Below are 26,868 nucleotides of genomic sequence, written 5' to 3'. Positions count from 1 at the left end.
ATTCTAGAATAGGAGGAAAACACAAGGCCAACCTTCCCCGCTGGCAACCCAATGCAGGAGCAGGAGCTGAGGTGCCCTGTAGGTGAGTAAAATCTTGCCCTTGACCTTCTGTGTTCCAGGCCACCAGGATCTGCCTGCGTCCTCCATCTCAGCGCATTCTCTTTCCTATGAGGACTCTCTGGCTGCGAGGTCCTGCCACTGGGCCCTGAAGAGCCATGACCACCCACCCTGCGTCTGGGCAGATACCTTCATATGCCTCCCTAGTCCCTGCGGTGCCTGGACGGGCTGGTGCTGTAGAGTACACAGGCTTTGGGGTATTTGTGTCCTAGCTGTCTGGCCCAGGTCAGGTTACCTAAGCTGCCTTCACTGGCCTCTGTCTGCATCTGTAATATGGAGAGAGTGACGGCTACTTCCCAGAGGTGCTGTAAGGCTTTCCAAAAATAAAATGCATGTAAGTACAATGGGTGTTTGATGACCAGTGGTTGGTGTTGGTGTTTTTCTCCCTTGAGGTCAGAAAGGCCTCAGACTCTTCCATGAATCCCTTCCTGAGAACTACAGTTAAAATTTACCTCTTAGCAATTTTCTTGTGGTGCAGTGGGTTAAGCATTCAACATTGTCACTTCTATGGCTCAGGTCACTGCTGTGGCTCAGGTCACTGCTGTGGCGTGGGTTTGATTTCTGGCCCAGGAACTTCCACATGCTGACAGTGTGGACAAAATTTAAAAATAAATAAATAGACATATAGATAAATAAATAAATAAAAATTTTAAATAGAAGTAAAGAGTAGCAGTGTAAGAATGTTTAAAAAACAGGAGTTCCCGTCGTGGCGCAGTGGTTAATGAATCCGGCTAGGAACCATGAGGTTGCGGGTTCAGTCCCTGCCTTTGCTTAGTGGGTTAATGACCCGGCGTTGCTGTGAGCTGTGGTGTAGGTTGCAGATGCTGCTCGGATCCCACGTTGCTGTGGCTCTGGTGTAGGCCGGTGGCTACCGCTCCAATTCGACCCCTAGCCTGGGAACCTCCATATGCCGCAGGAGTGGCCCAAGAAATGGCAAAAAGAAAAAAAAAAAAAAAAAGAAATACACCCAATCTGAAAAATCAATATTGTAAAAATGGCCATGCTACTCAAAGCAATCTACAGATTCAATGCAATCCCTATCAAATTACCCATGACATTTTTCACAGAAAGAGAATAAGCAATCCAAAAATTTATATGGAACCACAAAAGACCCAGAATTGCCAAAGCAATCCTGAGAAACAAAAACCAAGCAGGGGGCATAACTCTCCCAGACTTCAAGCAATGTTACAAAGCCATAGTCATCAAATCAGTGTGGTACTGGTATCAAAACAGACAGACAGACCAATGGAACAGAATAGAGAACCCAGAAATAAACCCTGACACCTATGGTCAATTAATCTTTGACAAGGGAGGCAAGAACATAAAATGGGAAAAAGAAAGTGTATTCAGCAAGCATTGCTGGGAAACCTGGACAGCTGCTTGCAAATCAATGGAACTAGAACACACCCTCACACCATGCACAAAAATAAACTCAAAATGGCTTAAAAACTTAAATATAAGACAAGACACCATCAAACTCCTTGAAGAGAACATAGGCAAAAGATTCTCTGACATTGACCTCCTGAATATTTTTTCAGGTCGTTCTCCCAAAGCAACAGAAATAAGAGCAAAAATAAACCAATTGGACCTAATCAAACTTACAAGCTTTTGCACAGCAAAGGAAACCAAAAGGAAAACAAAAAGACAACTTACAGAATGGGAGAAAATAGTTTCAAGTGATGCAATGGACAAGGGCTTAATCTCTAGAATACATAAGCAATTTATATAACTCAACAGCAAAAAAGCCAATCACCCAATGGAAAAGTGGGCAAAAGACCTGAATAGACATTTCTCCAAAGAAGATATACAGATGGCCAACAAGCACATGAAAAAATGCTCAACATTGCTGATTATAAGAGAAATGCAAATCAAAACTACCATGAGATACCACCTCACACCAGTCAGAATGGCCATCATTAATAAGTCCACAAATAACAAGTGCTGGAGGGGGTGTGGAGAAAAGGGAACCTGCACTGTTGGTGGGAATGTAAACTGGTACAGCCGCTATGGAGAACAGTTTGGAGATAGCTTAGAAATCTACACATAGAACTTCCATATAACCCTGCAATCTCACTCTTGAGCATTTATCTGGACAAAACTCTACTTAAAAGAGACACATGCACCCACATGTTCATTGTAGCACTATTCACCCCATAGCCAAGACAAGGAAACAATGCAAATGTCCATCGACAAATGATTGGATTAGTAAGGTGTGATATATATACACAATGGAATACTACTCAGCCATCAAAAAGAATGACAATGCCATTTGCAGCAACATGGATGGAACTAGAGACTCTCATACTAAGTGAAATGAGTCAGAAAGGCAAAGACAAATACTATATGATATCACTTGTAACTGGAATCTAATATATAGCACAAATGAACCTTTCCACAGAAAAGAAAATCATGGACTTGGAGAAGAGACTTGTGGCTGCCCTGGTGGAGAGGGAGGAAGTGGGAGGGATTGGGAGCTTGGGGTTATTGGATACAACTTGGAATGGATTTACAAGGAGATCCTGCTGAGTAGCATAGAGAACTATGTCTTGATACTTGTATTGCAACAGAACAAAGCATGGGGGAAAAAATACATGTAAGAAAAAATACATGTAAGAGGAACTTGGTCCCCATGCTGTACAGCGGAAAAAAAATAAAATAATACAACAAGAAAAAAAAGAAAGAAAGAAAAAGAAAGAAATACACCCACTCTGGTGGTGATTCTCCACCTCCATCATTTCCACCTTCAGGATCATCCTAATGGGGCTCCAGCATCCGCCCACAGTCCACTTCTTTCTTTTCTTTCTTTTTTTCTTTTTAGGAAAAGAGAGAGTATGGAAGTTCCCAGACTAGGGGCTGAATTGGAGCTGCAGCTGCCGGCCTACACCACAGCTCATGGCAACACTGGATCCTTAACCCACTGAGAGAGGCCAGGGATCAAACCTGCATCCTCATGGATCCTAGTTGAACTCTTGACCCAATGAGCCACAATGGAAACTCCCTTTTCTTTCTTTCTTTTTTTCCCCCACAGTCCACTTCTCTAAGTCCACTTCTTGCCACTTCTCTGCCGGAGTGATCCCGTTGAAATATGAGTCTGAGCTTTCCTCTCCTCTGTTCCGTGTTCTCCACTGGCTTCCATCTTAAAACTAAGCCTGGACTCTACATGACCTGGCCCCGGTGGCTTCTCCCACCCAGTCTTCCTCACCAGCCCTGCTTTCTACTCCAGCTACAGGGGCCTCCTTTCTGCTCCTGAAACACACCACTTCCCCTCAGGTCTCTGCCAAGATGTCCCCTCCTCAGGGAGGCACTCCCTGACTAATTATATCTCTCCATTCTGTATCACACTGGATGCTTGGACTCTGCCTGCGCTACTTCTTTTCTGTGTTTATACCTTCACTAGAATGCAATTTCCTGAGAGCAAGGAATTTTGTATATTCAGTTCACACTAAATCCCTAACTCTTAAATCTTTGCATGGGACACAATATAATTATTCGTTGACTGAATGAATCCTCTGACCTCTCTCTTACCTTCCTGAGTCATTCCTTTTCCAGTTTAACCTTATGCATCTACTTCCTAAGGACACACATATGTCTGCAAAACATTTGGTAACTTTGTATATAAGGAAACAAGTTATTACATAATCCATGGTCACTTCACAGAACATCTTTTTTGTATTTTATTTTTATGTTTTCCGTTATAGTTGGTTTACAGTGTTCTGTCAATTTCTACTGTACAGCAAAGTGACCCAGTCACACATATATACACATTCTTTTTCTCACATTATCCTCCATCATGTTCCATTAGAAGTGACTAGACATAGTTCCCTGTGCTATACAGCAGGATCTCATTACCATGGAACATTTTTTTTATCTTTCTAGTGCTTAAAAAAAAATCACTGATTCCTCTTAACCCTGATTGTGCAGGTAGCCCTTTCCCAGGGACTGAACATTTTAAAAGCACTTTAAGACTTTAGAGACCGGCTTAAATACTGCAAATACAGAGGCCCCAATTTGAAGTCTGTTCCTGTACAGCCTGCAGCACGGGGGCGCCTCCTGGTTGCAGGAGCCACGCGGCCTCGTTAAGTGCAGACTCCACGGTAGCATGGGGCGGCCGTGCTCCTTGTGTTCTCCTTCCCTTTGGTTATTGTTACTTAAAAGCCTATGGTTCTGAAACACCCTCAGCAGCTCCCAATATTGCTCCCGCTGGTCAAGATCTCCTTTCCCATAACAAGAGCGGCGTGTGTGTGATTATATGAAGCAGGGGCCCCTTTCCCACCCTTTGGATTCCTGGGCAGCCCTGGCCTAGTGTTGTGTTCGGTGCAGTCCTGTTCCAGGGCCTCAGCAAACACCATGGCCCCAGGCCCTGGACCACCACCTTCAGCTGTACTAGCTCCAAGCTTTGAGACTGACCCTTTGCTTTTACCTTGGGCCCATATCACGCTGTGAGGTGGCCCCTCCTCCCCATCCCATCCAGTCTTTTGGGATCCAAGGTAGGATGGTGGCGGTGATGAGTTTTGCCATCGGGGGAGGTAGGAGCAGGTGATGGGGTTGAAGGTGGTAACATCCTTCCTACGTATATAATGAACATGAACAGGACAGGCTGTAAACAAGGAACAGGTATTTGCTTGGCTAGAAGAGAAGCCAGTGAATGTCGACCATGTTTTCTGAGGTGCATTCTTGGGGAAACCTGGGGCAGACCCACCACCCCACCTGTGAGAGTGGGCCGAGGTCTGCTGTGCCCTTTGGTGGCTTAAGAGTTATTGTGAGCTCTTTTGTTTCTATGATTCTTGAAATACCTGACATCAGGAAGCTGGCTTTGCTCAGGACACAGGACGCTTTCCCTGCCTGTGAGCATCACTTCAAGAATCATGGCTCCTTGGTTGTCACAAACCATTTTGGGGATTCCTCGGACATCTCCAGCCCTCCCTGACTTTCTGTTTGAAAGCTGTGACTTTCCTGTTTCCCTGCCAAGAATGTGGTTTTCCCTCTTCATAGCTGAATGCTTCTTGGACTCAGCATTTCTTAGTCTGATGTCAGGTAGAGACGAGGTTGGCTGATACTCCTTTGGGGAGCACATTTGGTCTAAGGCTTGGGAGCACTGGTAGCATCCGGCTGGACTGTCAGCATGAGGGGTTCAGGTCCAGTCTTGCCAGTGATCGATCCTCTACCAGACAGGGACTTGAATCTCTGCTGCTGTCCCTGCAGCCTCACGTCACCTCAGTTTTCTCATCTGTAAAATGGGAATTGTTAAATCCAGTCCTCCTGCCTCCCTTGTGAACCCTCAAATGAAATGTTAAAGAGGATTTTATAAAAAGTAAAGCCCTTCATAATAATTATTTATCTAGCACACCAGTAACATGCTTTTGTATGAAACATAGTTCAGAAAAAGGGGGGGGGGGAGGGTTGGATAATAATAGGAATGAAATGAAAATGGGTTTTAAGTCAAATACTTTTTAGGAGAAACGGTAAGGCAAATGACTTTCTTTACTGCCTATCTTCCCATGGGGGAGTGGCTCTGCAGAAATGAGGATGCAGGTTTGATCCCTGGCCTCGCTCAGGGGGTTAGGGATCTGGCATTGTTGTGAGCTGTGGTATAGGTCTCAGATGCGACTCAGATCTGGAGGGATCTGGAGTTGCTATGGCTGTGGTGTAGGCTGGCAGCTGCAGCTCCCATTCGACCCCTAGCCTGGGCACCTCCATATGCCGCAGGTGTGGCCCTAAAAAGCAGAAAAAGAAATCTTCCCAGAGGCTTGATATGCTAAAATATAGAGCATGTTTTCAAGAGGAGTGTACAGTGGGCCACATTTCTCAATTTATGTGAACTTCTCTGCTTTTTAAAACCAAGTAGGTTTAGAATGGGTGCACCTTTTGGTCTAAACAGATCTAAACAAAGGTTCTGTTAGAGCATTGTCACGATTGCGACGGCACTCCAGGTGGCTCAAGGCCAGACCAGTGCAAATCTCTTCCCTGAAAGAGAGGACTGCCATCTCCTGCTCTGGAGAAGGATCAGCAGGTTCAAGGCCTTCGGGACTCTGATTAGGGTCCTTAGACTTATTAGTCCTTCTGGTTCTCAAGCCAGCTTCTCACTGCACTGTGATTCTGGCTCTAACTTTAGCCTGAGTTGTGGGGACAGGAGCTGTGAAGAAGGGCTCTCCCAGGCTTCACAGCTGCCCTGCTTTGTTTGCTGCCTGCTGACACAGCTGCCAGCGGAAGTGGCTAGGGCCTCGTGTAACTGAATCAGCCCTCCTCCTGGGCCAGAAAGTCCAGGCTTAGAGCTCTGTTCTCTGCCAGGACCAATCAACAGTGGTCTGTCTGCTCTGCTCAGCACATCGGTAGGGACTTGTTGGATGTGCAGGAAAGATGCCTTGGATGTGCAGGAAAGATGCCTTTTTCCTTTCTTCTTTCTTTTGTCCTTCCAAGATGGCTGGGAATTTGATTTGGGGGAAAAAAATCCTTCTATTTCTAAATTACAAATTAAATAATACTAACTATAAAAATTTCCACTTATACAAATCTTATTTGTATAAGACTTAAGAAGTATAAAAATGTATAAAATGTTTAAGAAGGTTAAGGAGGTATTATTTGCATAAGTAATAGAAAAAGAAAATTTCCTTTTTGCTTTCCTCTGCCCACATGCTTCCATCCCAGTTGTGCCATGTACATTATTCTAGATCTTTCTCTTTGCACACATAATTGATAAGTAGATTTTGCTTGTTTGGTCAGATATACTGCAACTTTCCAATTTCACATAGCAATATTCCCTGGACAAACAACTTCCCTGTCAGTGCATAAGTGGGCACTTTTTCTAATGTCTTTAAAGTCAAGTTTATTGAGGGAAATTGTACATAATGTAAAACGGACCCAGCAGTTCATCATATGTTACTGAGTACTGCTGCCTTGTACACAGTTTATCTAGTCACCAGTTAATGGCCCTTTGGGTTGTTTCTAGCTTTGGGTTATTACAAATAAGGTGGTTATGAACATTCACATACAAGCCTTTGGGTAGAATTGTGTTTCTTTTTTTGTTTTTTTCAGATAAATACCAAAGAGAACAATCGTTGGGTAGTGTAGAAAGTGTATATTTAACTTTATAAGAAATTGCCAAACTGTTTTCCAAAGGGGTTGTACCATTTGGCATTCCCACTAGCATCGTATGAGAGTTGTGGTTGCTCCATATCCTCCCTAACCCATAGAAGTGTCAGTCTTTTTGTTGTTGTTGTTCTTTGTATGGTCACACCTACAGTGGCGTATGGAAATTCCCAGGCTAGGGGCTGAACAGGAGCTGCAGCTGCTGGCCTACACCACAGCCACAGCAATGCCAGATCCTTAACCCACTGAGAGAGGCCAGGGATTGAACCTGCATCCTCATGGATACTAGTGGTGTTAGTAACCTGCTGAGCCATGACAGCAACTCCAGAGTCAGTGTTTTTAATTTTAGCCAGTCTAGTAGTATGTAGTGGTATTTCACTATTGTTTTGATTTCCATTTTCCTAATAACCAATGCTGTTGAGTATATTTTCATGTGCTTGTTTGCCATTTCTGTATCTTCTTTGGTAAAGCATCCATTCATACCTTTTGCCCATTTATTTAATTAGGTCTCCCGTATACAACTCATTATTATTGAGTTACAAAATTTCTTTATATATCTTGAATACAAGCCCCCATCATATATGTGTTTTGCAGGTATTTTCTTCTAGTCTTTAGCTTGTCTTTTCATTTTAACAATGTCTTTTGAAAAGCAGTTTTCAGATTTTGATAAGTCCAGTGAAAAAAACTTTTTTTTTCATTGTTTATGCTCTTTGTGTCCTATTTAAAAAGGCCTTTTTTGGGAGTTCCCATCTTGGTCCAGCGGAAATGAATCTGGCTAGGAACCATAAGGTTGCAGGTTTGATCCCTGGCCTTGCTCAATGGGTTAAGGATCCAGCATCGCCGTGAGCTGTGGTGTACCTCAAAGATGCGGCTCAGATCTGGCTTTGCTGTGGCTGTGGTGTAGGCCGGCGGCTAAAGCTCCAATTAGACCCCTAGCCTGGGAACCTCCACATGCCGAGGGCGCGGCCCCAGAAAAAGGCAAAAAGACCAAAAAAAAAAAAAAAAGGCTTTTTTTTTTCATAGACGTAGAAAATAAAATGATGGTTACTAGAGGTGGTGGTGGAGAACAAGAAGATGTTGATCAAAGGGTAGAAAATTTGAATTATGTAAGATGAATAAGTTCTAGAGATCTAACATACAGCATGGTGGACTATAGTTAATACTGCATTGCATACTTGAAATTTTCTCTCTTTTTTTTCCTTTTTTTTCTATACTTGAAATTTTCTGAAAGTACTTTTTAAGTGTTCTCACTAGGAAAAAAACAACCATATGAGGTAATGAATATGTTAATTAGCTTGGCTGTAGTAATCATTTCACAATATATATGTACATCAAAAAATCATGTTGTACACCTTAAATTATAAATTTTTATTAAATTCTTGAACTTAAAAAGAGAAAATATCACCTAATCCAAGGTCACTAAGATTTTCTCCTGTTTTCTTCTAAAAGTTTACTAACTGTAGCCCTGACATTAAGGTCTATGATCTTCTTTGAGCTAATTTCTATGTTTGGGGCAATGTATGCGTCATGATTCATTTTTGTTTGTTTTGCATATGGATGACCAGTTTCCCACCATCATTCACTGCAGAGACTACTTTAACTACTTTATTCTTTGTAATGACTGTATAATGTTTCATTGAAATTTAGGCTATTTGAAATCTGAGGCTATGAAAAATATCTTTGCATCTAAATCCCTGGACAGTTAAATGAGTATTTAGTTCTACAGATTCTCTGGGTGAAATGGCATGTACATGTTAAGTGTGGATAGGTACTCCCAGGTTTTTTTTCTCAGTATACACCCCTACCTGCAGGGTCTGGCGGGGAGGCTTTAACTTTGATTGGTTTTATTGGTGTAGGCCTTTCACAAATCTCAGATAATTTCCTTCTGGAAAAATCTAATAGCCTGTGTTATTAGATTCTGAAAGATTTAGAGCCCTTCCAGGAGGATTTGAAGAGAGATGATAATTTCTGCCTCGGTCACTTAGGGTAACCTCATATGAAATAGGCTCATAAAATATGTGGTCCACGGGAAATGGAAATTTACAAAACGTGGTTTAATAAGTATGGAGGGCTTGTGAATACCTCTGCGCTGAGGCCTCCCTAGAGGGTAGAGGTTCCTGTAATAACTTTGCATCGGCAGTGACTTGTTCCCCAACACCACCCCAACCCCGCCACCCCACCCCCCATGGCGGGCATGTACTTTAAGCCTCCTGGATACAGGCCGTTGTCCACATTCTCCACCCCCACCCCAGCCTGCCCTGGACCAGGCCCTGGTCCACAGCTGCAGGTGCAAAGCATGGGGCTGCAGGGAAGTGCCAGTTGCTTATGGCTGAAGCATAACTTTTCCTACTTTCCTTTCCTCCTACAATGGCGTGATTGAGTCGCATTAGCGGACATTGTTGAGGATTTTTAGATGACAAGGACTGTCCTGGGGCTGTGGGGGTGCACAGAACTCTGGAACAGCCTTCCATCCTCAGGGATGTTAACTCAGGTTAAATAGCAACACACGGTAGTTTAGAAGCAGTTCAAAACCAATGCCAGCAGGTGTCACAGGCAGGATGTAGGGACAAAATCTGTGCCAAGTGCAAGGTCAGTGATGGAATCTGTGTGCTGAGAGAAAGAGAAATCCCCCTGGCTTTTCAGAGGAGGAATCAGGGCTGGATGGCGAAAGTTCAGATTCTGGCATCATGTTACTCAAAGTTACTCTCCCCCTGTGTAGCCTACACCTTCTCCAAGCCACCCAAAGCCCACTGCTAGGGCTGGAGGTTTACAGGCTATATCTGGAAGTTGCACAGTGTCACTTCAGCCACATTCTGTTTGTCAAAGCTGGTCACAAGGCCAGCTCAGACTTGACAGGAGGGGAAACAGACCCACCTTTTGTTGGGAAGAGTGGCATGCACGTACAGGGGTGGGAGAGATTTTCGGTTGCCATCTCAGCAGCCCATCTACCATGGCTCCCCAGGTTTCATTTTTGCTAACTTGATACACAAATTTTAATTTGTATATGAGTCATCGTGCATGTTACCTCATTTAACCTTTCCAACACAGCTTTAAAAGGAAATGCCTTCATTGTATGAGAAAACCGGGACTTAGAAAGGTCAGTTTGTCCATGGTCACAGCAGAGCTGAAGCTGAGCTCCTCTGGTGCTGGAGCTGTGGGGTATTGCCTCCTCCTGCGCTCTTACCCAGCCCCACCTTCCCCCAGAGTGGGGCTCAGCTACTGGACTCTAGAGTCAGGAACAACCACACTGCTTCTGAATTAACGCCCACAAGGCACTGGGAGAGTGTTATGTAGGTTAAAGCAAAATGGACAGGGAGTTCCCTGGTGGCCTAGTGGTGAAGGATCCAGCATTGTCGTTGTTGTGGCTCCAGTCACTGCTGTGGCATAGGTTCAACCCCTGGCCTGGGAACTTTTGCATGCCTCAGGTGTGGCCGAAAAAGAAAAAAAGCAAAATAGACAACTCTGTGGATTATTATTTTAGTTTATTTTAGTAATCTAAGGATCTCTATAACAGGCTTTATAAACTCATAAGAGGATTCATTGAAGTATGTGACACTTTTCATTTGAAGAATTTTCTTTAGTCAAAGGTCAGTTCAATGATGTTATTTCCTGAATGCAGTTTGATCAATAATCAATCACTCCAGAGTCTATTGACTCTTTCTATTTATTTTGCTTTGCATGGAATAAAAGGCCGCAGCTTTTGGAAAGAGGATAAATACTTTTTTATGGAGAAAGCTGTTTTGGAAAATATAAAGTCTTCTCCACTCCTGCCCCCGCTTTTTATTGGTCTATTAAAGAAAAAAAAAATTCAGGGTCACCTTTTCATTTGTCCCCCAGTGCGTGAAAAAGTCATAGACTGACAGCAGAAGGACTTGTCTCCATGGTAATGCAGTTTGAATCCAGAGAGTTTGAATCGATTTGATTCTGTGATGCTACAGGGCACCTTGGTTGTGAGGGGGCAGGTGCTGTGAATAATCAATTAGGAAATCCGTCTGCCCTTGAGGACAGCTTCTAGTGGACATGCAAGATGTGCCTGCTTTTTCATCACCTCTCCAATGGCCACTTACCTCAAGTCTCCGAAGAAGAAAATTCGGACATCGTAATTTTAATGTGGGCATCTGATCCAGTGCTTAAGATAAATATAACCCTGTGTAGTAAGGAGAAGGTTTAGTGGGAAATGATTGGCATTCTTTCTTGGGAAAGGCATGGGGGAAGGAGAGAGAGAGAGGAGAGAGAGAGGAAGGAAGGGAGGGAGGGAGGTGGGGGGGAGAGAGGGAGAGAGAGGAGAGAGGCAAACAGCGTGAGGAAGACAAAGCAGAGATAAGGAGGCTCCTCGCAGCCCTGCCTTGTGAACTTGACACTTTGCAGACTGCAGCCAGCATGGTTGTCCTGCATCCAGTGACTCTGGGAATTTACCTACAGCTTTTCTTCCGCTTCATCGTGTCTCAGCCCACTTTCCTCAACAGCGTGCTCCCAATTTCAGCAGGTAAAGCAGGACCACAACTCCGCGCTCTCTGCAGCCCCTCCTGATGTTTTTCCCTTTCCACTCTGGGCAGAGGGAGGCTGGGAGGGAGCCGGCCCCCAGTGGCCTCCGGTCAGCGCCGGGACACCCCTTCTGTCCTTGTGCCCGCCTGGCTTCGCAGAACCAGAGACCCTTAGACAGAGTGTTTCTTCTCCCCACTTGCTGCATTTTGGCCAGCTTGCGTTTTTGGTTGGGAATTGTGGGGAGCTTATCAGAGAGAGAGGAATGCAAGTGGTGTGAGTCCAGACGTTTCCATAAATACACCCCTGACCCCCTCCCCTGGCGGCCAGGGGGCTTTGCAGCCAGCTGAATGGGAGGGAGTCCCCCTCTTTCTCCTGGGGGCAAGAGCCCCTGCAGCCCTGGCTGCTGCCCTCCTGTGCTTCCCCCCTGGGGTGGGCTTCTCTTCAGCCTCAGGGGAGGAGGGGTGAGGCGGAGGGGGCTGCTGAGCTGGGCACAAGACTGAGTGTGGGGAGGGGGCCTCTTTCTGCCCCAGCCTGGAAACCTCTTCCGAGAGCACCAGGCTGTTGCCCTTGTCCTGCCCGACCCTGGGCAGAGGAAGTATTAGGTTACCAGCATGGGCCTGTTTAAACCTTTCTGAGGAAACTCAGATGTTTCCAGAGGGCTTGAGTGGGGCAGACAGACCCCAGGCTTTGCAGGCTGCCTCCTCACAGCCCTCTTACTTCACCTCGGTCACCCCCGGCTCTCCCCAGAAAAACTGTTTCAGTCAGTCCCTCCAACATGAATCTCAGAAATACTTTGCTGCAGGCAGGAATTTCACTCTCACCGCCTTTGCTAGAAACAGGCTCACGGGAGGGAGGGTGCAGCTCTGAATCCAGTTCCCAACACTCTCCATTCATAAAACTGCTCATTGACATGTTGTGCTGCCAACGTGTGTGGGCCCTGAGGGAAGGACTCAGAGAAGGGCACGGGGCTAATTATAAAAGTGTGAGAAACTGGAGGAGAGGACAGGAATTCATGGAGAATATTGGGGGTGGTTGTGCCATCACGGTGTGTCCCAGCATGCCCCTCCCCCAGTTTAAGCCAAGACTTCCAGGCTTTGGGGAGAGAGTGGGTCACTATTCCCTTATTCAAGGGGGAAGCTTGATAGTTAATTTGGTCTAACTTGGTGGTTCTTAACCTTGCTTAGGTCATAGATTCCTTTAGAATCTGCTCAAGACTCAAAGAAACTCAAGTCTTCTGGTTCTAGCCCTGCCTCCAGGGGGCTTTCCGGCTGCTGGCAGGTAGTTGGCGTTAGGCTGTAAGCAGCACGTGGATGGGACTGTGTCTGTCTTGTTCATCATCACTATTTCCCCAGGGAAATATTGGGTAGATGCCCAGGAAATATCTGGCGAATGGACAAGTGAATGAAGGAATGAAAACTTTTCTCATCTAGAGACGGGAGTTTGCCATTATTTTGTACCACTTCATTTGGATACGGCCAGAATGGCTAATGAGTTCTGAGAGAGAAGATGAGAACCTCTGATTTTCTTTGAGCTCCTTGCCCTGGAGAGAGGCCCAGCATAGCTTAGCCATCTCTTAGGTAAGATTTGGTACCGATTGTTCCAGACAAGGTCACAGCAGGAAGAAGAGGTAACTCAGATGGTTTGAGAAAAGACTGGAAGGAGTGGATCCCCTTCAGAGGTGGGGGCGGCGTTGAGGGAGCCAAGAAGGAAGGTTGAATGTCAGAGGAGGCTCTCTTCCCTCCAGCTTTCAGAATTCATTAGCCATGTTGGCTGTATCTAAATTAATAGCCTAGGGAACTGTATCCAGTCTCTTGGGATAGAGCATGATGGAATATGAGAAAAAGAATGTATATATGTATGACTGTGTCGCTATGCTGTACAGCAGAAATTGATACAACACTGTAAATCAAGTATAATTTTAAAAAATAAAATAAAAAGTGGAGCTCCTGCTGTGGTGCAATGGGATCAGTGGCATCTTGGGAGTACTGGGACACGGGTTTGATCCCTGGCCCGGCGCAGTGGCTTAAGGATCCAGTGCTACTGCTGTTGCAGCTTGGGTCATGACTTCAGCTCAGATCTGATCCCTGGCCCAGGACCTCCATATGCCACAGGGTGGCCAAAAGTGAAAAGAAAAAGAAAGAAAAGAAAGGTTGAGGAGTTCCTGTTGTGGTGCACCGGAAACGAATCCGACTAGGAACCATTAGTTTTGGGTTTGATCCCTGGCCTCGCTCAGTGGGTTGAGGATCTGGTGTTGCCGTGGGCTGTGGTGTAGGTTGCAGTCGAGGCTCCAAATTGGTGTTGCTGTGGCTCTGGCGTAGGCCAGCGGCTACAGCTCTGATTAGACCCCTAGCCCTGGAACTTCCATATGCAGTGGGTGTGGCCCGAAAAAGATGAAAAGAAAAAGAAAAAAAAGAAAGATTGAGAAGTTAGGAAGCTTTTATCACCACCCCCATCTCCCCACCCCACCCTGTGCCAGAGGAGGCAAGAGGAGGAAGTGGGGAATGGATCCCTGGGACCTTGGAGGAGGGGCCAAAACAGAGAAAGTGCAGAAGAAATACCCTGACTGCTCTCTTCTCCAATCTGGCCACCTCTTAACAGTGCTTCCCATGGGCCAAACCCAACCTTGAAGGATTCATGGGGGTGGGAACTTAGAATTGTTAGCCCACCTGTCCACGGGCTCTTCCTAGGGAATTGCTAAATCCAGATCTCCTGGCTGGGAATGTGGTCTTTAGACATCTGGAAAAAACAGTGGGGTAGATTTAGGGGGAGTCACTGAGGGGTCAGCTCAGTAGAGCACAACACATCTGCTTTCTCCTGTGGAGTCACCGCTTTGTCCCCTTCATCTTGTCAGGGCTTCCTGATAACACAGATTGGAAATGAAACCATGTGTTGAAATGGGAACTGTTCCTTAAGACAGGAGAACGCTAATCTTTTGAAAATAGTTTCCTGCAATCTGATGTGAAATAGTCTATGTTCTGAAGCGCATAGGTTCTTATTCTTCTGAAGAAGACAAGCCCTGGGCACATAGTGAAAAGTGCCACCAGGGAATTTTCATTCTACCCACCAGAGCTTACTGAGTGCCCACTGTGCTCCTGGCACTGGGCTGAGTGTGCAAGGGACATGGGGACAGGCAGGATGTGGCTCTGTCCTAGGGGACCATGGACCGCATGCACTGGGGGCCCACCCCCTACCCCCCCTGGACAGGCCATGACAGAGGAAAATCCCTTGCAGGCCTGTGGGCTGGTTCCTTCCTTAACTCTCATCAGGAAGGACTGGAGTACAACCATGCCAGAAACAGCACAGTTCTCTGGATCCAATGTTCATTGCCTGCAGCTTCCATTGCTGAGTCCCTGAGAGGACCAGGAAGGGTGCAAAACGCCTCAAAAAGGCCAAACATGATGGCAGCAACCCCCAGCACTAAAGCACCTGCATTATTAGATGCACAGAAAACCAGCCCAGGCCCTCAGTCCACGCCTGGGAACTCTTACCGGGACGCCACCCTCACAGGGTGAGAGAGCAGGCTTCTCGGGGTGGGGGTGAGTCAGCTGTGGCACATTAGATTGGGGCCGGGGGTGGGGCGGGCTGCTGCTTAAGACTGACACAGTGACAGCAAGAACAACAGAGACAGCTGATAAAACGAATTACAAGGAAAGTGGTGAAGGATCAGAGAATGGTTCTGAGGTCAAAAAGGATAGTGGATGGGATTATTTCTAGAGCCTCCATTCTGTATGTAGCCCCTGAAGACACCACTTACAGCTCATTGACTGGTTTGCACCGTGCTGAGCATGAATGAGCTAGTGAAGGCAGAATTGTGTTCACTTCGTTTTGTCCGAGAAGGCAGAGAAGTATCAGGTATGGTTGTTTCTGCAGAACGTGGCCCTAAAATGTAGAGGGACAGGAGCCCCAGCTTTGGTGTACTGTGGCTGGGTGATAAACTATGCTAGCACTCAATGGCTCAACAACAGTTGTTTATTATTGAAGTTTATGTGTTTGTGAGTCAGCTAAGGGTCAACTAATCTGGCCTGGGTTTGGCAGGCCCTGCGAGGCTCACTGTGGTCTGTGCACTGACTCAGTTCCAGGGTCTATCCACTGATGTGGCTCCATTGTTGCATGGTTTTCAGAATGTGGTGGCACAAACCTGAGGACAGTGGTATTTATAGAGGGGCAGGCCATCCACACCCTTCAATCTGTGTAACTCTCACAGTACCCGGGAAGGATGTGGCCTCCCACTCGCTCCTCAGATGGAAAAATGAAGGTTCAGAGAGGTAGTGATTTGCCTAAGACTGCATGGGTGGTATGGGGAGAGCTGGAGACTGTAGCTTTGCCCTCTGACGCTAAGTCCAGGGCTCTTACCAGTGTAGACCAAATCTGCTACAGCCATGGAGAATCCGCGCTACTAGCTTTTAAAGTCCCTCATCCCAGCCTCCGAAAACCCAGCTCTAGGTCTTTATCCTCTGTTCTCTCTTGCCTTTTGCTCAGGACATCAGTGCCCAAAGCTCTTAGCAAATGATTGAGAAGATGACTTCATACTCAAGTGTGCGTGTCTTTCTGGGGTCTCGGGTTATCTCTCTTTGAGGGTGTTTGTATTGTAACAGGAGTCAAAGATCTAAGCTAAAGCATGCTCTAGGAAGATGGGCTTCAACCAGGGCATTGGGGGCAGGGGCACTGAGGCTTCCTTCGAGTCAGGGAAGACCATTTCACAGACATTCTCTAGAGGGTTGGAGCCGAGTAACTCTATGACCACAGACACACTGCCTTCCCTTCTCCAACACAGGCTTTCTCAGGCAAGCGGGCACCCTTCAGACAATGTCTGAGTCCAGGTCTCAGGGCCAGATGAAGAGAAGACCCACATCCGGTCTGAGTGCTGGAACCTTCTTCTGTGGGTGCTGGGATGAGACCAGGGCAGGCTTTTTGTGGCCTGTTGAACCTGGTGTCCAGTTCTGCATTCCCCTGCCTGGAAGCCAGCCAGGCTCCCACTTGGGAACCAATCATGTTCTTGGCAGTAGATTATGGGCCATTTATTTGTGTCTGATGCTGGTTGGCTATTGTTTAATGTTCTGTAATGCACTTCCCAGCTATCTCCTCCGATTTAGCTCCCCATATTTCCTGTGGATAATATGATCAGAGAGGGTTCTTAAATTAGAAGGCCCTCCAAGGGTCCCAGCTTGCCCACTTTACCCCATCCCAAGGCTCTTAATGATGCAATGGACTCCTCTCTGGCTCAGAGAGAGATGGGTGTGAGAGAGCTTTCTCACCAGATATATGGGCCAAGTCTTGACACTGTCACCCACCCCACCCAACCCTGCTTTCCTCAGACCCATAACCATACCAAAACAACACAGCTCCAGAAGGAACAGAAACGCTTCTGACTTTGATGAGTCACCAAGTAGGCTGGTGTCCCATTTTGAAATGCAGTTCACATTGTAACAACTGCTTGTATTGCTCTTGTAATTGATACCAAGTGCCCCCAAAGTCCTTACTTTGCCAGGCTTTTCCACAGCTATGGTGTATTTTCTCTTCATAGTTGGCCCTACTGTTGGTGGGGGGGTCTTGGGTTTGAATCCTGACTGTGTGATCATGGGACACTCACACCATAGTTGCAGTGGGCCCCAGTTCACCTGTAAATTGTCTCACAGGATTGCAATGAGCATTTATTCATTCAACAAACACTTAATAAGTCCTAGCCCTGGACCTGGAACTGAGATGCAGCTGTGAGCAGACAGAAGCATCCCCTACACACGGAGTTCCTCTATCATCACCTTGAGAAGACTAGTCCAGTTGGCCCAAAGGGTAAACAAAAGACCCCTAGAACAGAGCTGGAGCTCACAAACCAGCTACCCATGGACCAAATCAGTCTTCACGTGGTGCTATGCTCAGCCTTCACATGGAAATACTACGAAGAGAAAGAGAAATGTTTTTTTTAATTGCTTTAGTTGCTAACATTTAAGCATCAAATGGTTTAACATTTCTATGAAATGCATTTCTGAAGAATCTTAAAAATCAGGCCTCAGAAATTCCCTTGTGGTGCAGCGGGTTAAGGATCTGGTGCTGTTACAACAGCAGCTTGGGTCACTGTCGCAGGTTCGATCCCTGGCCTGGGAACTTCCACATGCCATGATTGTAGCCAAAAATAAAATAAAGTTTAAAAAACAAAACAGGCAAACACACCAGACGTCTTGGAGAGCAGGGCAACCTGGCAGTCCCGACCCACATCTCAGTGCCACAATAACTTTGGAACAGAGCAGCTCCAAGTCCCCACCACACCACCCATCTCACACCTTGCCACCTGCCGGGCCAGTGGCTCTGCTGCTTTGGACTCTGCCTCCTTTAGCAGTCTCAGGCAGGTTTCTAGAATTCCCAAGCTCTGCAAAGCTCACTTTGAAAGTTAATATTCTAGATCAGTGGTTCTCAAAGTACAGCACTTGTTCTCAGGCCCAGAGGGACATAAGGATCAAGTGGGATGATTTACAACGAGCCCAGTGTCCAGGCTGGACAGACTGAAATCACATCAGACTCTGAGGCCAGGGAGGGGGCCCTGAGAGGGTTTAAAGCTCTCCAGGTGATTCTCATGTCTAGCTGTGGTTAACTATCACAGCCAGCACCAGAATCAACTGGAAGGTTTGTTAAAACACACACTGCTGGGCACACCCAACAAACCGATTCAGGAGGTGTGAAGTTTGCAGTTCTAGTAAGATCCCAGATGCTGCTGATGCTGCTGGTCTACCAGCCACAGGTTGAGGGCCACTGCTCAGTTGGCCTCTTATGTCCTGTATTAGTTTCCTGTGGCTGCCACTCTCCCACTGCCTCTTTCTTCTCTGTCAGTCTTCCTCTGCCTCTCTTATAAGGACACTCGTGATTACCTTAAGGGCCCATCACACCGCAAAGTTGCTTTTGTCCTATAAGGTAACTTTTACGGGTTCCAAGAATCAGGCTCTGGACCTCTTTGGGGGCCATTATTCAACCTCCCACAGTCGCCTTTTCCACTGGGTCAAGTGTCCCTGAGGGCTTTCTCTAAGTGACATCAGGGTATGTATAATGTCATCGCCTGGATCCCTTCCCAGAGCAGACCATGAGACAAGATTTGGGTACAAGTGGTGTGTTTGGAAGGTGACCCCAGTAGGGATTTGGGAAACGGAGACAGGGAAGGGGAGGCAGTCCATCAGTCCTGCAGGCTTTCAGGACAGATTCCTGCTGTGGGCGGCTGGGGCTCAGATCTGCTGGGACCTCAGAGAGACAGGGGGCTGAGCTATTGATCCGCCAGCTCCTGGGGATATGCTTGCCCCAGGCAACTCCGCAGCTGGAGAAGCCCTCTGCATAGCCACAGGTGCTTGTGGCAGGAGCTGGAAGCCATAGGGTCTGGTGAGTACCGGGAATACGGCAGGGATGTGTTAAAAGAGAAAGTGTGGTCCAGATGGCTCTTATACAGTCGCCTGCCCACCCGCCCCCTCTGGGCAGTGGCAGTTACAGTTCAGCACCCTTCCTGCTCTGATACTGGATCTGGGGTCCAGTTACTAAGGGAACCCCATTAACACTAATAACACTGCCTTGCAGAGAGCACTGCTTACTAGCTAGACTCTTTATGTGACCTGACTCCTAATCTTTGTAACAGTTTCACAAGACATTGGTAACCCCAGCTTTGCCAAAGAGGGAACTAACATTTAGGGAGGTGCAGTCACTCGCCTGAGGTCGCAGAGTGCCAGGGCTAAATTTCAAAATCGGAACTTTCTGAGCCCCAAATTATTGCGACGGCAGAATCGCCTATTGGTTAGGAGTAGGACATCTGGCGCCATGCTGCCTGAGTTCAAATCTTGTATTTCTCTTAGCTTTGGGACATTGGGCACGCAAATTGCCCTGTCTCCTTCAGTTTCCCTTTCTGTAAAATGGGGCTCAAAGTAAGATTTCACTCACAGAGCAGTTGTGAAGATTAAGCCAGCTAATTATGAATAGAACTTTAAAAAGTGCCTGGTGTGTGATGTATGTACCTTTTTTCTAGTAGTTCCAGAACCCCAGTATCTCTACATATGCTGAGAGGTCATGATATCCCCTAAGGCACCTCTATGTTGAAAGGCCAAAGTCCCAAATACAATCCAAACAATAATTTTTTGTTTAAAGTTTCCAGTGGCTTAAGGCCATAAGAGGGGCTCAGCTTTTATCCGTTTTCCATTTGCAAACCGATCCCTAAAGCAGGGACCCGTTGACCAGGGAAAGAGGCTGTTCTCTCATGGTGACTGGCTTTCCCAGATGGCTTTAAAAATACACCTGGCCCTATTCCATCTCCCAGCCCAGAGCAGTCAGCTCCATTCAAGCCCGCACTTAGGTCTCCATGGCAACATAAGCATAAGCAAGAGGCACGTGCTGGGAGCTGCGACAGCTGAAGGGGATGCCTGATGGCTGCCCAGGGCTTTGCACCGTGAACCAGCTGAGGTCTGAAAAAAGAGAGGAGAAAAAGGAAACTTGAATGAGAGTTGGATAGGGTCTCCCCGTTCCTACCCGCCTCCCCACCCCCACGAACCCTGCTGCCGCTCACCTGGCCTTCTTGGTATCTTTCCGAGAAGTCTGGAGAAAGCCCTGGAGCTTTCCTGCTGTGGCTGGTAGTTTCCTCTTGGGACACATGCTCCAGGAAGGACCTTCTGAAGGTCTCAGACCTGGCATGGGGATCTCAGGGACCCAGGAGGATAGGGGATGGGTTGACAATGGCCGGCCTGCCTGCCAGACAGGGGCTTTCTTACTTTACTGCAACTCAGGGTTTGTTCAAGTGTTTGAACTTGTCCCCTATTTGAGGGGCCTGCCAGGTGGGTCCTTATTGAGAGTTGAGGAGTTCCCATTGTGGCCCAGTGGTTAACGAATCCGACTAGGAACCACGAAGTTGCAGGTTGGATCCCTGGCCTCCCTCAGTGGGTTAAGGATCCGGTGTTGCCATGAGCTGTGGTGTAGGTCATAGACACGGCTTGGATCAGGTGTTGCTGTGGCTGTGGCGTAGGCCAGTGGCTATAGCCTGGGAGCCTCCATATGCTGCGGGTGCAGCCCTAGAAAAGGCAAAAAAAAAAGAGAGAGAGAGAGAGAGAGAGAGTTGAAACCAAGCTGCCCTTTGTGCCCAACCAAACTGGCTTGGTTTCTCGCATCATCTGTATTGGGAGTGGACCTCACAGAGTGCCCCCCTACCCTGCCCGCCTGCCACAAGACCTCCAAATTCTCTGTGGCCATCCAGAAATCTAATGTTCAGGATGTAGAGGGGCTCCGAGTAAGGACAGCCATTTCGTCCTGTCCCTCTGTCTGAGAGCCGTGGTGGGCAGGTCGTGGTGGGAAGTTGATAGGGAAGAACATTCTGAGGGAAAACCACGGGCCTGGGTGGTGGGCGCTCCTCCACGCTCCGTGTCCGCCCAGGAAGTGTGAGCACTGGGAGGCCGAGGGGCTGTCAGGATAATTCAGGCCCTAGAAGTGCTTTCCCCAAATTATCTGAGTAAATGGTTTCTTTTCTTGTTTTTCTTCAATTATTTGAGTCAGCTGCCCAGCCGGCACCTCCTCTGCTGGGCAGCCCTGAAAGCCAGAGGACACCTGCCTGACAGGCATGGGCCCTGCTGCTCAGCTTATCTTGTCCAGGTCCAACTAGAAGGTGGCATGGGGACAGTTAGTTGGTGGGGCTGACCACGTGCCGGTTTACTCTTGCTCCCTGAAAGGGGCCGTGGCGTGGGGTCAAGGCATGAGGTGGAACTCGGGAAACCTGAGTTACCCCTCTGACCCACCGCTGACTCTGGGGCATGCATGTGCTGTTGGACAAGCCCTTTGCTCTCTGTGAGGCCCCATTTCCTCCTCTGTAAAATGAAGGGATGGACCAGATTCCAAAGCTCCTTTTAGGCATAGACTGTCTCTGACTTTGCTTGCTAACCTACAGAATTAGCTCCTCCACATGACAGGGTCTCAGCCCGTGTTTCTCTTTGGTGCATTGGCACCTGGAGAACTCACGATGTGGGGAGAAAAGGTGTGGGCTTCACAGGTTTAGACAGCTCTGGACTCGAGTGACATCTCTGTGACCCACTAGCTGAGTGATCTTGGCCAAGTGGTCTTGGTTTCTCAGCACCTCAGTTTCCAACTCTGTAAAATGCGGATAAGAGTACCTGCCTCAGAGTTCCCTGATGGGTTTAGTGGGTTAAGGATCTGGCATTATTGCTGCTGTGGTGCAGGTTTGATCCCTGGCCTGGGAACTTCTGCATGCCATGGGCGCAGCCAAAAAACAAAAAAGAGTATCCGCATCATCAGATGGCATTGTAGTAGGTAGAGAACTTTGCACTGTACCTGGAATGTAGTTAATCTCAGTTTCTGGTTGCGACCATTATTCCAAATGGCAGTGAAAGTATTGGAACCCAGGCTTGCCTCCTCCTGAGATGCTTTGTTTCTACTATAATCCCCCCTGCTCTTATTTGGTGGCTGGAGAGGTTTGCTCCTGGTGCTGAAGGGTCCAGCCTCAGAATTCAGTCTCCATCGGGGTTCCTGCTGTGGTGCAATGGGATTGGCAGCGTCTCCGCAGAACCAGGACACAGGTTCAAGCCCCAGCCTGGGAGTGAGTTAAAGGATCTGGCATTGCCACACAGCTTTAGCATAAGTTGCGGCTTAGATCGGATCCCTGGCCCAGAAACTCCATATGCTGCAGGGCAGCCAAAAAGAAAAAAAAAAAAAAAAGAATTCATTCTCCATTGAAATCCCTGGCTGAGAGGAGTCCATCACAGTGCATGGGCTTCAGAATCTGAGGTCTGGACTCCAAAGCCCAGCTGCCTAAGACCTTGACTGTTGGAGCCTTAGTTTTCCTCTCCCAGAAAAGGGGGGCATAATAGAGGGTAGTGGGAGGGGTTGCGGTGAAGAGGACAGGGGAAAGCAAGGGAGGGCCTGGCTCTGAGCTGGTAGAGTAAGCGCTCAGGACTCACACTGAGGGTGATGCTGTAGCTACTGAGTCCTCAGCTCATGGGCAAAGTCCACCCACAGGCTCCTCTCTGGGCTGTAAGGGAGAAAGCTCTCATCTCCCCAGACAGGCTGAGCTCACCAGGAGCCCCCATGGCACTCAGGCCTGAGCGTGAAAATCATGCAGCCAACCCTGTGCGAAGCCACCTGGTGGACAAGCCACTTCCATGTCCAATTCATCCGCGTCGGGAGAATGAGGCTTCTGTCCACATGGCATCTGCCTTGTGTGGAATGACAGTCTTGCCCCCTTCAGAATGGACAGTGGCGCCAGGTCAACAGGCCTGCCAGCGTGGGTCCGCCCAGGAAATCAGGGGCAGGTTACTACATATGAATGTTTCAAACAGAAGGCCAGCAAATGGCTGACTGGACAAAGATGATCAGTTTCTGGCCACTCACGCATCTGCTGCCACTTTGTGTTTTGTTTGATTTTTCTTTCCTACATGAGGCAGTAAAATCCATTTGAATGGATTCAGATCATCATTATCATCAGCATGTTTAAATCTGTCTCTAAATTAGGACTATTACTTGATATATATATAGCTTTTGATATACTTCCTATCAATCAAATGACCAATTTTTATCACACCTCCTACAGTATACTTAACTATTGTGTTAACAAGAAGACTCACAAGACAAACTAACACAAGGAGCCCATAGTCTGAGACATTAAAATAACGCCATGAAATAATAAGTGAAACAGGTGACCGTGATGGTGTCTGTAGTGTACAGGTGGTTGGCCTTTGAGTGAATAGGTCAGGATAAGGACACAGCTGATCCGGGTTCAAGTCCTGACCCAGCCAGTGCATGTTACCAAGTCTTGTGAGAGTTGATGTTTGTAGGCTACATGTTTTAAAGAATGATTTTGTTTCTTGCTTTCAGGTGACAGATAAAATGTCCTGGAAAACAAGGAAACAAACAGATTTATATCATAAATATAAGAATAAATCATAGAGACGAATAAATCATAAATGAATTAAGATTTAAACATAAGATATGAAATCATTATTAGAAGAAACCTTGAGAGATTTAGGGGGTAACTTTAGTGTGGGGGAAAAACTTAGAAGCCATAAAAAAGGCTTCTACAATCAACTCTACTACCTAAAAAGAAAAAAAATTTGTGTGGGGGTTGAGGGAACAACATCAAAAGACCAAAACAAACTGGGGAAAATATCTGCAAGTCATATCATGAAGTGCTACTTTTTTATATATTAAAAAAAATTGTAAAAGAAGACCAATAGGAGTTCCTGCTGTGGCTCAGCGGTTAACAAACCTGACTAGTATCCATCAGGATGTGGGTTCAATCCCCGGCCTCGCTCAGTGGGTTAAGGATCCGGCATTGCTGTGAGCTGTGGTGTAGGTCACCAGCTGCAGCTCTGATTCGACTCTTACCCTGGGGAACCTCCATAGGCCGAGGGTGTGGCCCCAAAAAGAAAAAAAAAAAAAAAAAAGACCAACAACCTAATGGAAAAATGGAAAAAATACATATGGCTCTAAAATGTGTGAAAATATCCCCAACCTTATTCTTCATAAGAGAAACGCAAATTAAAACCACACTGAAGTCCCATTTTTCATCCATCGGATGGGAGAAATTCAAAAGGTCTGACATTGCGTGTGCAGTTGAGGGTATGTGGAAACAAATACCTCATCTTCTGCTTGCGGACAAAGTGTGGGTTGATGGAGACTTTGTGGAGGTGGGTTAGGCAATGTGTGTGAAAACTGTAAATGCACACACTCTTAGACCCAGCAATCCTACTCTAGGAATTCATCCAATGGACAAGCTTATCTACATACGCAAAGATGCATGTAGAATGTTATTTTGTTGTATCATTGTTTATATCAACAAATGTTTGTATATCACCCAAATGCACATCAGTTGGGGGCAGGGTGAATGAATTATGTTTCTCCCAAATGAAGGAATATCATATAGCCATTGAGAGGAATGTAGATGCATTTTATGTAGTAATACCAAATAAACTTGGAAATTATGTGAAGAAACCAAGAAAGTATCATGACACAGGCATAGTATTATATTACAGCTAAGCCTCTGAGCAAGAGAGGGAGATATTATACCCACATAGTTGCTTCTGTGTGCCTAAACTGTTCATGGAAGTATCCACAGGAGAATAATTGATAATAAACAATTGGAACTGGGAGGAAGTAGGAGAGTTTTCAAGTACACCTGCTTATACTTTGAATTTCAAATCACATGAATGTATTACCTATTCAAACAATTCAACAAAATCTCATATACACATATAAGACAGAATCTCTCACCTGGAGCGCAGGATGGGATTCTTCTGTCTCTTAGACCCAAATTAACAAATGGGATGGAGATCTCAGAGAATTTCCAGAGTGGTAAAATAATCATATATAACAGTAGAAAAATTATTCCAGTGGTAGAATAATTATATTATTATTATTATTTTGTCTTTTGTCTTTTTAGGGCCATATTTGTGGCATTTGGAGGTTTCCAGGCTAGGGGTTGAATCGGAGCTGTAGCTTCCGGCCTATGGCTCAGCCACAACAATACAGGATCTGAGATGTGTCTGTGACCTACACCACAACTCAAGGCAACACCAGATCCTTAACCCACTGAGCAAGGCCAGGGATCAAACCCGTGTCTTCATGGATACTAGTTGGGTTCGTTAAACCGAGCCACGATGGGAACTCTTATATTTATAATTATAGTACTGCTATAGTATTTATAATTACAGTTCCTCTTGTCAACTTGTTCGGTCTATTGCTCTGTTGCTCAGCTGAGTTCAAGAAGGTCAAACTGAGGAGTTCCCGTCGTGGCGCAGTGGTTAACGAATCCGACTAGGAACCATGAGGTTGCGGGTTCGGTCCCTGCCCTTGCTCAGTGGGTTAAGGATCCGGCATTGCCGTGAGCTGTGGTGTAGGTTGCAGATGCGGCTCGGATCCCACGTTGCTGTGGCTCTGGCGTAGGCCGGTGGCTACAGCTCCAATTAGACCCCTAGCCTGGGAATCTCCATATGCTGCGGGAGCAGCCCAAGAAATAGCAACAACAACAACAACAACAACAACAAAAAAGACCAAAAAAAAAAAAAAGAAGGTCAATCCGAGACCCCCCCCCCCTTCTTTCTGGAATCCAAGGATTTCAGGGACTTGTGAGACCAAAGGGCAAAAGTGTTGGCTGTGCCAGTGGGCAGCCAGGGGCTCCCAGGGACTCTGTTTCCCTCCTCCTTACCTGCTGTGGCCCCTTGGATAACAATCGCTGGAGGCAGTGGGTCAGGGAGGGGCTCCAGAGAAAGGGCTAGATGAGCCACGTGGTTTTGAATCACAAGTGTCTATAGAGCTAAAAATGTCATCATGGATACATGAAAGCATGGAAACATGTAGCTGGTGGAGACACAGGGACTTTCCACTCAACCCCAGTTGTCAGCGCAGGTTGGAAACACCCACCCTGTGGGCCTGATGCAGCTGGAGGGTTTCATCTCTAACCTGTGGCCAGAGCTCCTGAATAACTCTAGACACTTGGCCTCCTCCCTCAAGCTGAAGCAGAAGATTTAATAGGACTCGCTGATTTATCCTTGCTGCTGTAATCAAATTCAGAGCCAAGGCACAGCCAGCCTTGGGGAGGTTTCTTGATGTTCCCTTGGCTCCTAATAACATTGCCTCCTCCTTCCACTCTATTTACCATATGCCATTTGGTCAAATTAGAACCTGAACTCAGAAAAGCAGATGCCTTCCTTTAGATAAGATCCAAAAAGATTCCTTTGTGGGAGGAAACGGGGTAGGGTTTGTCTCCCCAAATCTATGCACCATCAAAGCAGTCACTTCTGATATATGACTTACTACAAAATAATGACCCATTTGAGGTGATTTTCCTCCATCCTTGTAGCTCAGGGCAGCCTTTTTTTCCTCATGGCATCCTTGCTGGCGGGGGTGGGGTGGGGGGAGTGCTGCAGTAGAGAAGGTCCATCTTGTGTCCTTCCTGGGGATTCAATTACTTGCCTAAGGTCTCCTGATGAATGGCTACAGGCTCTTCCAGGCCACACTGGTGTTGATGTCCTAGCTCTGTGCACCTGCCGAGCTCCCAGATACTTGCCAGCCAGGGCACTGGGTGACCCACCCCCAATCCCAACTCTGGGAAGTTTATCTTCTGGTTTTCTGTTGCCTTCTTTTTTATTACAGAAAAATCCCAAACATTCAAAAAAGTGGAACCCCTAGCCTGGAAACATCCATATGCCACGTGTGTGGCCCTAA

The 26,868-nt window shown here is 46.8% G+C and overlaps 1 protein-coding gene across 1 annotated transcript in view; it reads left to right on the top strand.

The window, feature by feature from the left end:
• The first annotated feature begins 11,496 nt into the window (after window positions 1–11,496).
• Window positions 11,497–26,868, top strand: part of COLQ (collagen like tail subunit of asymmetric acetylcholinesterase) — an 80,697-nt gene continuing 65,325 nt past the window's right edge. Inside the window, exon 1 of the mRNA XM_021071338.2 lies at window positions 11,497–11,689. Coding sequence (XP_020926997.2) covers window positions 11,584–11,689 — 106 coding nt within the window. The 5' untranslated portion in view covers window positions 11,497–11,583. The remainder of the gene's footprint in view (window positions 11,690–26,868) is intronic.

This window comes from Sus scrofa, chromosome 13, assembly GCF_054392235.1.
Source record: "Sus scrofa isolate SSC_HxYL_T2T_F1_AM1 chromosome 13, Sscrofa_HxYL_maternal_Yorkshire_Landrace_v2.0, whole genome shotgun sequence".
In the NCBI taxonomy this organism is placed as follows: Eukaryota; Metazoa; Chordata; class Mammalia; order Artiodactyla; family Suidae; genus Sus; species Sus scrofa.
Note: the sequence above shows the minus strand (reverse complement) of the source record. Positions and strands in the feature narration are given on the sequence as shown.